This window comes from Prionailurus bengalensis, chromosome C2 (genome assembly GCF_016509475.1).
Source record: "Prionailurus bengalensis isolate Pbe53 chromosome C2, Fcat_Pben_1.1_paternal_pri, whole genome shotgun sequence".
In the NCBI taxonomy this organism is placed as follows: Eukaryota; Metazoa; Chordata; class Mammalia; order Carnivora; family Felidae; genus Prionailurus; species Prionailurus bengalensis.
The window spans coordinates 125446221-125459961 of NC_057350.1; the positions used below are offsets into that span (position 1 = coordinate 125446221).

Below are 13741 nucleotides of genomic sequence, written 5' to 3' on the forward strand. Positions count from 1 at the left end.
TTTGTCATATATGACTTTATTATGTTGAAGTATATTTTCTCTCTTCCCACTTGTTTTTATCATGCAGGATCACGAAATTTTGTCAAATGCTTTTTCTGCATCTACTGAGATGATTAGATGGTTTTTATCTTCCATTTTGTAAATGTGGTATGTCATATTGATTGATTTGTGGATAATGAACCATCTTTGCATCCTTGGAATGCAGGGATTGTGGTGAATAAACCTTTAAATGTCTTGCTGAATTTGCATTGCTAATATTTTGTTGAGGATTTTTGCAGCTATGGTCATTGGGGATATTGGTATGTGGTTTTCTTTTTTTTGTAGTGTCTTTGTCTGGTTTTGGTATCAGGGTAATACTGCCCTTGTAGAATGAATTTGGAAGCATTCCTTCTTTTTTATTTTTTTTATTTTTTTATTTTTTTATTTTTTTTTTTTCTGAAATTTATTGACAAATTGGTTTCCATACAACACCCAGTGCTCATCCCAAAAGGTGCCCTCCTCAATACCCATCACCCACCCTCTCCTCCCTCCCACCCCCCATCAACCCTCAGTTTGTTCTCAGTTTTTAACAGTCTCTTATGCTTTGGCTCTCTCCCATTCTAACCTCTTTTTTTTTTTTTTTCCTTCCCCTCCCCCATGGGTTCCTGTTAAGTTTCTCAGGATCCACATAAGAGTGAGACCATATGGTATCTGTCTTTCTCTGTATGGCTTATTTCACTTAGCATCACACTCTCCAGTTCCATCCACGTTGCTACAAAAGGCCATATTTCATTTTTTCTCATTGCCATGTAATATTCCATTGTGTATATAAACCACAATTTCTTTATCCATTCATCAGTTGATGGACATTTAGGCTCTTTCCATAATTTGGCTATTGTTGAGAGTGCTGCTATGAACATTGGTGTACAAGTGGCCCTATGCATCAGTGCTCCTGTATCCCTTGGATAAATTCCTAGCAGTGCTATTGCTGGGTCATAGGGTAGGTCTATTTTTAATTTTCTGAGGAACCTCCACACTGCTTTCCAGAGCGGCTGCACCAGTTTGCATTCCCACCAACAGTGCAAGAGGGTTCCCGTTTCTCCACATCCTCTCCAGCATCTATAGTCTCCTGATTTGTTCATTTTGGCCACTCTGACTGGCGTGAGGTGATACCTGAGTGTGGTTTTGATTTGTATTTCCCTGATAAGGAGCGACGCTGAACATCTTTTCATGTGCCTGTTGGCCATCCGGATGTCTTCTTTAGAGAAGTGTCTATTCATGTTTTCTGCCCATTTCTTCACTGGGTTATTTGTTTTTCGGGTGTGGAGTTTGGTGAGCTCTTTATAGATTTTGGATACTAGCCCTTTGTCCGATATGTCATTTGCGAATATCTTTTCCCATTCCGTTGGTTGCCTTTTAGTTTTGTTGGTTGTTTCCTTTGCTGTGCAGAAGCTTTTGATCTTCATAAGGTCCCAGTAATTCACTTTTGCTTTTAATTCCCTTGCCTTTGGGGATGTGTCGAGTAAGAGATTGCTACGGCTGAGGTCAGAGAGGTCTTTTCCTGCTTTCTCCTCTAAGGTTTTGATGGTTTCCTGTCTCACATTTAGGTCCTTTATCCATTTTGAGTTTATTTTTGTGAATGGTGTGAGAAAGTGGTCTAGTTTCAACCTTCTGCATGTTGCTGTCCAGTTCTCCCAGCACCATTTGTTAAAGAGGCTGTCTTTTTTCCATTGGATGTTCTTTCCTGCTTTGTCAAAGATGAGTTGGCCATACGTTTGTGGGTCTAGTTCTGGGGTTTCTATTCTATTCCATTGGTCTATGTGTCTGTTTTGGTGCCAATACCATGCTGTCTTGATGATGACAGCTTTGTAGTAGAGGCTAAAGTCTGGGATTGTGATGCCTCCTGCTTTGGTCTTCTTCTTCAAAATTCCTTTGGCTATTCGGGGCCTTTTGTGGTTCCATATGAATTTTAGGATTGCTTGTTCTAGTTTCGAGAAGAATGCTGGTGCAATTTTGATTGGGATTGCATTGAATGTGTAGATAGCTTTGGGTAGTATTGACATTTTGACAATATTTATTTTTCCAATCCATGAGCAGGGAATGTCTTTCCATTTCTTTAAATCTTCTTCAATTTCCTTCAGAAGCTTTCTATAGTTTTCAGCATACAGATCCTTTACATCTTTGGTTAGATTTATTCCTAGGTATTTTATGCTTCTTGGTGCAATTGTGAATGGGATCAGTTTCTTTATTTGTCTTTCTGTTGCTTCATTGTTAGTGTATAAGAATGCAACTGATTTCTGTACATTGATTTTGTATCCTGCAACTTTGCTGAATTCCTGTATCAGTTCTAGCAGACTTTTGGTGGAGTCTATCGGATTTTCCATGTATAATATCATGTCATCTGCAAAAAGCGAAAGCTTGACTTCATCTTTGCCAATTTTGATGCCTTTGATTTCCTTTTGTTGTCTGATTGCTGATGCTAGAACTTCCAGCACTATGTTAAACAGCAGCGGTGAGAGTGGGCATCCTTGTCGTGTTCCTGATCTCAGGGAAAAAGCTTTCAGTTTTTCCCCGTTGAGGATGATGTTAGCTGTGGGCTTTTCATAAATGGCTTTTATGATCTTTAAGTATGTTCCTTCTATCCCGACTTTCTCAAGGGTTTTTATTAAGAAAGGGTGCTGGATTTTGTCGAAGGCCTTTTCTGCATCGATTGACAGGATCATATGGTTCTTCTCTCTTTTTTTGTTAATGTGATGTATCACGTTGATTGATTTGCGAATGTTGAACCAGCCCTGCATCCCAGGAATGAATCCCACTTGATCATGGTGAATAATTCTTTTTATATGCCGTTGAATTCGATTTGCTAGTATCTTATTGAGAATTTTTGCATCCATATTCATCAGGGATATTGGCCTGTAGTTCTCTTTTTTTACTGGGTCTCTGTCTGGTTTAGGAATCAAAGTAATACTGGCTTCATAGAATGAGTCTGGAAGTTTTCCTTCCCTTTCTATTTCTTGGAATAGCTTGAGAAGGATAGGTATTATCTCTGCTTTAAACGTCTGGTAGAACTCCCCTGGGAAGCCATCTGGTCCTGGACTCTTATTTGTTGGGAGATTTTTGATAACCGATTCAATTTCTTCGCTGGTTATGGGTCTGTTCAAGCTTTCTATTTCCTCCTGATTGAGTTTTGGAAGCGTGTGGGTGTTCAGGAATTCGTCCATTTCTTCCAGGTTGTCCAATTTGTTGGCATATAAGTTTTCATAGTATTCCCTGATAATTGTTTGTATCTCTGAGGGATTGGTTGTAATAATTCCATTTTCATTCATGATTTTATCTATTTGGGTCATCTCCCTTTTCTTTTTGAGAAGCCTGGCTAGAGGTTTGTCAATTTTGTTTATTTTTTCAAAAAACCAACTCTTGGTTTCGTTGATCTGCTCTACAGTTTTTTTAGTTTCTATATTGTTTATTTCTGCTCTGATCTTTATTATTTCTCTTCTTCTGCTGGGCTTAGGCTGCCTTTGCTGTTCTGCTTCTAGTTCCTTTAGGTGTGCTGTTAGATTTTGTATTTGGGATTTTTCTTGTTTCTTGAGATAGGCCTGGATTGCAATGTATTTTCCTCTCAGGACTGCCTTTGCTGCGTCCCAAAGCGTTTGGATTGTTGTATTTTCATTTTCGTTTGTTTCCATATATTTTTTAATTTCTTCTCTAATTGCCTGGTTGACCCACTCATTCGTTAGTAGGGTGTTCTTTAACCTCCATGCTTTTGGAGGTTTTCCAGACTTTTTCCTGTGGTTGCTTTCAAGCTTCATGGCATTGTGGTCTGAAAGTAAGCATGGTATAATTTCAATTCTTGTAAACTTATACATTCCTTCTTTTTTAGATGAGTTTGAGAAGGATTGATAGTAAATCTTTTATGAATGGTGGAATTCACTGGTGAAGCCGTCTGGTTCTGGATTTTGTTTGTTGGGAGTTTTTTTTTCTTTTGATTTTTTTTAAAGGTTTTTTTTTTTTTTTAAGTTTATGTATTTATTTTGAGGGAGAGCAAGCATGAGCAGAGTAGGGGCAGAGAGAGAATAGAAGCAGGTGCTGCGCTGCCAGCACAGAGCCTAACATGGGGCTCTCACGAACTGTGAGATCATGAGCTGAGCAGAAATCCAGGGTTAGACACTTAACTGATTGAGCCATGTAGGTGCCCCTTTTGGGAGGGTTTTTTGTTTTGTTTTGTTTTGTTTTTTAATTACTGATTCCATTTTGTTACTGGCAATCAGTCTGTTTAGAGTATCTGCTTCTTTCTGATTCAATGTTGGAAGATTGTTTCTAGGAATTTATCCATTTCTAGGTTTTCAAATTTGTTGGCACATGATTTTTTGTAGTAGTCTCTTATAATCCTTTATATTTCTGTGGTGTCAGTTGTAACTTCTCTTTCATTTCTGATTTTGAGTTCTCACTCTCTTTCTTGATGAGTCTGGCAGATACTTAATGATTTTGCTTATGTATGTGCATTTTATGTGCATTATACTAGTACATTAACTACAAAAATGGGTTAATAGTATACATATTCTACTACAAGTTGGCATTTCAAAAAAAACAACCTTAATATATCTTGGACAGTTTCCTATGTTACCTTTTATTTTTATTTTCACAGATGTATAGTACTTTATTATTGATTTAGTCAATCCTTTATTGCTAAACACTTGGCTTGTTCTATGTTTTTGAGTTTTACAAAGAGTGCTGTAGTAAGTATCTTTGTAGATGTATTTTATACACTTGACCAAGTTTTTCTGTTCCAGAAAGTGTCTAATTTTTTCCTGCAGATGTTATGGAAGCAAGTTCACAATTACCCAATGTTTAACCTCCTTATGGAAATTGACTCCTATATGTTTGCATGTGTGAATCAAACTGCTGTATATGAGGAGCTTGAAGATGAAACAAGAAGGCTCTGTGATGTCAGACCTTTTCTTCCAGTTCTCAAATTAGTGACAAGAAGTTGTGACCCAGGGGAAAAATTAGACTCAAAATTGGAGTCCTTATAGGAAAAGGTAATTTAAGTACTTCCTAGTATGAATTCTTACCATGTTTGTTGCTATATGTATAAACATGTAGTAAGTATAATCTAAGACATTGTAGAGTATGGCCCAAGGACCAATGCTTGTCTGTAAATTGTTAACCAGTCTGAGATCAGGTAAGTATAAAATTTGAGAGTAAATGTTTATAAATTCCTGTAGCAATGTGATATTGCCACAGTATCCCAGGGGTTATATTTTTTGCATCCTTTTCTAGTGACTTATTTTTATTTGCAAAATAATGTTTCTTGGCAGATTGGAAAGAAAAAAGTTGTTCCTTTGTCTCACGTAGTTTGAGAAGAGATACCTTTTCTGAGAGATACATTCTCTGTTTCTTTTAAATGCCTCTACGGTATAAACACAATTTATATACAACTCTCTATACCAACCAAGATTTTAAGCTGATTGATAAATTCCAATATTATTGACAAATTTTACTCCTTAATTTTTCTTTAAGTAGAGTTATTTTTGTAGTGAGTGAAGATAAATTATGTCCATGTTCTTCTTTGCAAATTAATTCCAGGGAGAATTGTGAATAACAAAGAAAATCTGGTACAGTCTTGCTGTAATAATCATAACTGTCTCAGGGGCAATGGGATATCAGTATCCTGCTTTAGACAAGATACTAACTTGAGTTAAGTACTATAAGAGGTTAACTCTGGAAGAGACTTGAAGTTTGTTTGTTTGTTTATTTTTGAGTAGCAGTTTTGGGTTTTTATTTTATTTTATTTTATTTTATTTTATTTCATTATTTTATGTTATGGTATTTTATGTTATGTTATTTTAATTTAATTTAGTTTATTTTATTTATTTTATTTTATTTTATTTTATTTTATTTTTTTTAAACTTTTTTTTTTTAACGTTTTATTTATTTTTGAGACAGGGAGAGACAGAGTATGAACGGGGAAGGGTCAGAGAGAGAGGGAGACACAGAATCCGAAACAGGCTCCAGGCTCTGAGCTGTCAGTGCAGAGCCCGACGCGGGGCTCGAACTCACGGACAGTGAGATCGTGACCTGAGCCGAAGTCGGACACTTAACTAACTGAGCCACTCAGGCACCCCTGTTTTATTTTAATTTAGAGACCTGAAGTTTAAATACAAAACCAAAATATCGACTGGTGGTTGTTGGATTTGGATTGGCCTCTGTATTGATTAAATTCACTATTACAGGATAATATAGTACCATCCCATTTAGGATTATACGTACCTTCAAGATAATCTAGTGCCATCTCCTCTAAGAACCATGCCCTGTGAGATTGCATTCTTTGATGGTGACCTATAGCAATTCAGGCTAACTAATGATTACAAATGTGGGACTACACTCTTCCTTCTGAGTACACAGAACAGAACCTTGTTGATTTACTGAATGACAGCCTGGTATTCAAAAAGTGTTTTTTTTTTTTTTTTTTTGTAATTTTTTTTTAAGTTTATTTATTTATTTTGAGAGAGAGAGCACAAACACATGTGAGCAGGGGAAGGGCAGAGAGGAAGGGAAAGAGAATTCCAAGAGGCTGCATGCTCTTAGGGTAGAGCCCAACTTGGGGCATGAACCCACAAACCTTGAGATCACGACCTGAGCTAAAATCAAAAGTCAGATGTTTAATAAAAAGGTTAATTACTTCAGAGGATAACTAGTTTGCTTTAGGCAATATTTTTTCCCCCTTAAATAGGTTTGTAATTATTTACCATACAAAATTTTATTTTGTCCCTAAGATTTTATTTATTTATTGTTAAATAATTTTCATACTCAACATGGGTCTTGAACGCACAGCCCCAAGATCAAGAGTCACACACCCCACCAAGTGAGCCAGCCAGGTACCACCCAAATTTTCTTATATATTAATGACCTCAGTAGAGAGCATTCCTTTCTATTTGCCAGAGCTCCAAAGATCTTTTTGATAAATTTTAAATTCTCCATTACAAAAAATCTCCCCTTTGAATTGAAGAATATATGGAAAAGTAAAAAGAATAAACACAGTCTTATCCAAGACAAGAATATTCACTGGCAATATTGAGATATATAGTTTTTTCCAAATGGCTGTGTGTGTGTGTATGAAGATATATAACTTTTGTATATTTCTATACTGATGAAAGGAAGTAGATCATAACCACACTGATTGTTAAGGAAGCTAAAATATTTGATAACCCAAAAGGTTAGCACCAGAGAGAGAGCTAACTTTTGTCAGGATATAGTTATCTTTTGAGATGTAACATGTTTTCAAAACTGAAATCTCTGCACTCTTCTAGTCGTGATCTCCAAAATATATGAGCTCATTAGCCACTATTAACCTCTACATAAGCTTGCCAGACTTAGCAAATAAAAATATAGTAGATTGAGATATTAAATGGGATATACTTCCTGATAAAAATCATTCATTGTTTATCTAAAATTCAAATAGAATTGAGCATGCTGGTTTTTTATTTGGCAACACTGACTTTGCCCTGCCACAATGCAGGGATTATATACATGTAGGTATAGGTATAGGTGTAGGTATAGGTACAGGTGTGGGTAGATGTATATCTTGAATTTCTCTTTCTATAAGTAATGTGACCATATTTCCTTCTGTATCATAAAGCTTATTATATAAAAAATTTTAATGCAGTGTGCCCTGCAATTTGATTGATCAAGATGCAAAGAGTGTTTTATATTAACTTGAACAGTTTTTAAATTCTTAACTATTTATAAATCATATTTTAGATTTTCAGTGCATCTAGGAAACCTGATGTTAATGATCATATACACAAATTCAAGTGTTAACATTAATTTAGGAGTTTGAGTAATTCTGTTTATTATTTTACAATGAATTTTTACTTTCAATACCTAACAAGTCATTTTTTGCCATTGCTAATTTGTATGTGGTGACTACAACCGGGACTTGGTGAGGTCATGCCTCCTGGGAAAACAATAAACAATTATTTCAGTTTAACTTCAGGAACAAGTTTGCTGCCTCCTCCTCCCCAAAGAAAACAATAGATATAATTGCCCTGATGGGTCTAAAAATACCTTTTCCTGAGTGATAATATATTTGATCATTTTATTTTTTATGTTTATTCTAAGTAATTATTTACAGAGCTGTTCTTTGGATTCTGATTATCCTCTGTAGTGAAGGTACCTGTCACCCCTGCATTCATTTCTCCAAATACGCATTAGGAAATCTTGATTGGAGGATTTTGTCAGCATCCTGAAAAACATGTTTGAATACTCCCTTATTTTCCCTGACCTGTAAAGTTGTGGTGTAGTTTAAAGTGAAGGATATCTAGAGTCTGGAGGACTTTAACAATGTCGTTAATGTGAAGAAATTATTCACTCAATACTTCTTTTATATTAAAAAATTATATTTGATTCTAAGCTAAATAATATTCTTATCTTAAAATTTAAGGTTTGTTGGGGTGCCTGGGTGGCTCATTTGGTTAAGTGTCCAACTCTTGCTTTCAGCTCAGGTCATGATCTCGTGGTTTGTGGGTTTGAGCCCCATGTCTCTCTCTCTCTCTCTCTGCCCCTCCCCCACTCGCTCTGTCTCAAAAAAATAAATAAATACATAAACCTAAAAAGAATAAAAATTTGAGACGTATTCCTAGGAGCAGTTGGGAAACTATTGAAGGGATTTAAATAGGGGAGTAACATCAGATTTGCATTTTTGTTTTTTTGAGAGAGCAAGAGAGTGAGTGCATGAGTAGGGGAGGGGGAGAGAGGGGCAGGAGGAGAGAGTGATAATCCCAAGCAGGCTCTACACTCAGCATGGAGCCCAATGAGGAGCTCCATCCCATGACCTTGGGATCATGACCTGAGCCAAAATCAAGAGCTGGACATTCAACCACTTAACCAACTGAGCCACCTAGGTGTCCCCATCATATTTGCATTTTATAAAGAATTATTCATACTGGAAAATGGAGCATGGGTTGGAGAGATTAAGACTGGGAGTAGAGAAATTAGTGAAAAACTGATGTAGTAATCCATGGGAGGGACAATGATGGACTGGGAATAAATTAATGGCTGCAAGAACTAGGAGAAGTAGACAGGGTTGAGAGACATTTAGGAAGTGGTTTAGACGTGATTTTTAGTAGATAAAGGGAGATAAAGAGTTTGATTTTTGTTAAAAGTAGTAGGTACACATTTCCCTTTCCTCACCTGTAATACCTGTGTCTGTGAGTAGAAAGAGCTTCAGCTGTGCTGGCAAACAAGCTCCAAAATCCCTCAGCTAGTCTGCATAAATTACAGTTCTTTCATGGCTGAATAAGAGTGTATATTTCCATTCCAGATCCAAAACTATCCAGGAAATTATAATGTACTCTCAAGATTTTACCTTTGCTGCATTCATTATGCGGCTTAACCATTTTTATGGTTTTTTGTTTTTGTTTTTGTTTTTGTTTTTTTTTTTAATTTTTTTTTCAACGTTTATTTATTTTTGGGACAGAGAGAGACAGAGCATGAACGGGGGTGGGGCAGAGAGGGAGGGAGACACAGAATCGGAAACAGGCTCCAGGCTCTGAGCCATCAGCCCAGAGCCTGACGCGGGGCTCGAACTCACGGACCGCGAGATCGTGACCTGGCTGAAGTCGGACGCTTAACTGACTGCGCCACCCAGGCGCCCCCCATTTTTATGTTTTTATATTTAATACCACAGATTGATTCTAATATTTATTTTTGAAATAATAATTGTTTTAATATGTAAAAGAAAATAGACAATGGAGATAAGTCCACTGTCTAGGTAACCCTGATTGACATGCATATATTCAGATAGTATAGATTCAAATGATAGGGTATTAAATGGCCTTATGGAACAAATACTGGCAGGCTGCTTCCCTGTACTTCTGTCCTCAGCACTGTGAAATACTGTCATCATCTCAGGTATCTTTTCAGAACAAAAATGTATACATATTCTATACTCTTTCTTTTGAATTTGCATAAAAGGAATCTTGTGAGACTCATTTTGTCCCTGCTTTTTACATTTAACTTACCTGGAGCTTTTAATGTAACAATACCAATCTAATCTATCCATTGATCACTTCTACTACCATATAATGGTATATGGATGTATCTCAATTTTAAAACTAGGTCTTAATGATTAACTTTATTTCCAGTTTTTAAATTATTATAAACAAAACTACAGTGAACATTCTTGTACTGTTAACAGTACGTTGTACAAATAATGTACTTCTCTAGGTTTGTGGAAATAAAGACCACCCAATGAGAACAGACTATTTACTCAGAGCTTGCTATTATAGTAAAGGAGCTTTTTGTTTGTCAGTGACCCAAAGGCAGGCAGGGGTTGAAAAAGTGTTATGCTAAAGAAGGGGGAATGCCTCTTGTATGGCTGATTGGAAGTTTTTGGCCAGAAGCTGGAGGTGGGGGGGGTCACTAGAAGTTGGGCATCTTATGTGCATGATTTGGGGGTGCATATTTGGCACTTACTGGCTAGTAGTGGGTCTCTCAGGCTAAAATTCCTGTTGGCAGAATTTTGAGGTCAAAGAATGTATGTGTATGTTTATAATTTCTAATATTAAATAAATACGCCTTCCAGTACAGGGTGTTGTTAAACTTTAAAATGTTTGCCATCTTACAAGTAAAAGTTTATGTATACAAATTTCTGCATGTTTATTTGTTGTAAATTTCTAGCATTGTTTATTAGGATAATGATAAGTTTATGAAAAGGTTGCTGTATTTAGTTGTCTGCATGGTAGAAGTGGTTCATAATTAAGTACAGTGAAGAATAATTTTATATTCATGAGATTTTTGACTGATATAACCATTGTTGAAAAATCACAGTGAAACCTAAGTTTAATCTATAAAATTTAAATTTACTGAGCCTTAAGTAAAAATGTGAGTTTTAAACTGATTAATTTAAAAGTTTTCAGATTCTTAGGCTTTCTCAGATATGATAAACGTGATTTTTACTTGGTTTGTAAAGAAAAACTGGATAGTTTATAGGTGGTTTTATCTAATTATTGAGTTTATTTCTTATTTTGAGAGGGAGAGAGAAAGCATACGAGCATGTGTGTATAAGTGGGGAGGGACAGAAAGGAGAGAGAGAGAATCCCAAGTAGGCTGCATGCTGTCAGCAGGGAGCCCCATTTGGGGCTCGATCTCATAAACCTTGAGATCATGACCTGAGCCAACCCTTAACCAGCTGAGCCACCCAGGCGCCCCTTATATGTGGTTTTAAAATGTGTATACTATTTCCATGATTATCTTTATCAAACTGGTACCTAACTACATTTCTTTGAAAGATTTCAAGTTTGTCTTCTTTAGAAAGCTGATTGTGTGTTCACCTTCTATATATGAAATGTGTTATTTTATCTGGATATTCTTTTGATCCTTGTGTAATATTTTCCTACCCAGTTTTGTTTTCTTGATAAAAATTGAACGTCCAGTATATTTGGTTGGATATATTTTGTATTTCTTGTATTATTATTAGCTACTCAAAATGACACTGTAAAAAAATTTGTTTAGGTCTACATGAATTTGATGCACTGAAGGATCCTGAAGTGAATGAATTCCGAATAAAAATGCGCAAATTCAGTGAAGAAAAGATTCAGTCACTTGTGGGATTGTCTTGGATGGATTGGCTAAAACAGACGTATCCACCAGAACATGAACCATCCATCCTTGAAAACTTAGAAGATAAACTTTATGGAGGAAAGCTCATTGTGGCTGTTCATTTTGAAAATTGTCAGGTAGTGTTGTATTATTTTAAGAAATATTTTGTAATAAATCTGTGATTTTACCTGAATGCAGCACCAATCTTAGAAGAGGTTCTTGCTCACTTGGTAAATGCTGTTACAAAGAGCATTTTTAGATTTAAGATGGAAATTTTAGCATTAGGTGTGATACATGCTTTGCATGTGTATGATTTTTGATGCAATGTTATATTAGTCTAGATTGGGTTTGGAAAATTGCAGTTTTTGAATGGTTTTTATACTTAAAAGGGATGTAAAAAAACTCAAGGAATTTTTAAGAGATGTTAAAGAAGGAGAAAAAGAATGAAAAGAATATTGACAAAGACTCATAGGTTGCCAGCAAAACCTGGGTCTTTACAGAAAAAGATTGCCAACCCCAGTCTAGACAGTGTTTTTTAGTTACTGGGTTTTCTCATGTGATTTTGCTCTTGTCTATAAAATGAAAGCTTTGATCAAATGATCTCTTTTTTCCATATTCTTATATTTGCATTCTTTAAATATGTAATTAAGTGCTGATATGGAATTGGGCATTATAATGGAGTGTGTATATACAGTTAATCCATATCTGAATAGTCGCAGTTATTTTAGAAGCCAGATTATGGTACTACCTTTGTATATAGTATGGTCATTTTATCATCTAGGATCTGGCTTCGAATTAGGGTAGGAGTTCAAGAATATTTTGTTCTTTCTTCAGTTACTCTGATAACAACAATGATATAAACCCATTTTAGTAAACATTCTATATTAAGCACTTCACCATGCTAAGAGCTATGAAAGGTATTTTTGTTATAGTCTCCACTTTTAAATATTAATTTTTAATTTTTTTAGAGAGAGTGCGAGTGGGAGAGTGGGAGAGAGGGACAGAGGGAGGAGAGAGAGAGAGAGAGAGAGAGAGAGAAAGAGAGAAGCTTAAGCAGTCTTCACACTCAGCGTGGTGCCTAATGCAAGTCTCGATCCCACGACCCCAGATCATGACCTGAGCCAAAATCAAGATTCAGACACTCAACTCAATGAGCCACCCAGGCACCCCTTTATTCTCCACTTTGAAAAACAACTCTATAAAGTGTTATCATCCTCGTTTTATAGGGAAGAAACTGAAAGGGAGAGAAGTTTTTTGTATGTGTGCCAAGGCCTTATAGCTGGTCTGTGGTATAGTCAGGATTTTCTCCAGATGTTTCTGGTTTTATTCAGTTCTGCCTCCTTCCCAACAATATGTATCTAAATATTTGTAGGAACAAATGCAAAAGCAGGAGCCTGCCTTCTGGCCTTTTACAAAGGAAGTTTATATAGGTTAAAAAAAAACCACAACAACAACAAAAACATTTGATGCTGTATCCTGAGATATGTTCAGACAGAAGTTCAATTAAACCAAGATTTGGATATTATAAAATCTCAAGATCAAATTTAAAATACTGTTTAGGGAATTCTGCCCTCTTGAAAGAGCTGGAATGGGGAATTTTATTTACTGCTGTTAGGTGACTAGAAGTCAACTTGAAAACACTGGCTCAGGGCAATTTGCCCATCTAGGTCAGTCTGCATTTCATTACTTATGGGTCAGATCTCTACTGGCTGTGCATATCTTAATGTAATCATCATTGTAAAAAAGTATGTGTGAAAATAAATGTTTTGAAATTAAAAGAGAAATGGAGATACTGTAAAATCTTAGTGGATTCCAAGCATAGAATACTTTTTCAATTTTATATATATATATATATATATGTATATATATATATATGTATGGAGAGGTTTTTTGTTTAAGTTTTTAATAATTCATTGCTTATCAGGACAAGTGCACTCTTTAATCCCCATCACCTGTTTCACCCATCCCCCCACCTACCTCCTTTCTGGTAACCATCAGTTTGTTTTCTACAGTTAAGAGACCCTTTCTTGGTTTCTCTCTCTTTCTCTCTTTTTATGCCTCCTTGCTTGTTTGTTTTGTTTCTTAAATTCCACATGAGTGAAACCATGTGGTGTTTGTATTTCTCTTACTGACTTACTTTGCTTATCATTATACTCCCTAG

General features: G+C 35.9%; 1 protein-coding gene across 1 annotated transcript in view; it reads left to right on the top strand.

Moving 5' to 3' along the window:
- PIK3CB (phosphatidylinositol-4,5-bisphosphate 3-kinase catalytic subunit beta) overlaps positions 1-13741 on the top strand; it is a 189748-nt gene that overhangs the window by 84317 nt on the left and 91690 nt on the right. The window contains 3 exon segments of the mRNA XM_043595281.1: positions 4794-4989; positions 4992-5018; positions 11494-11717. Of these exon segments, the coding sequence (XP_043451216.1) occupies positions 4794-4989; positions 4992-5018; positions 11494-11717 (447 nt within the window).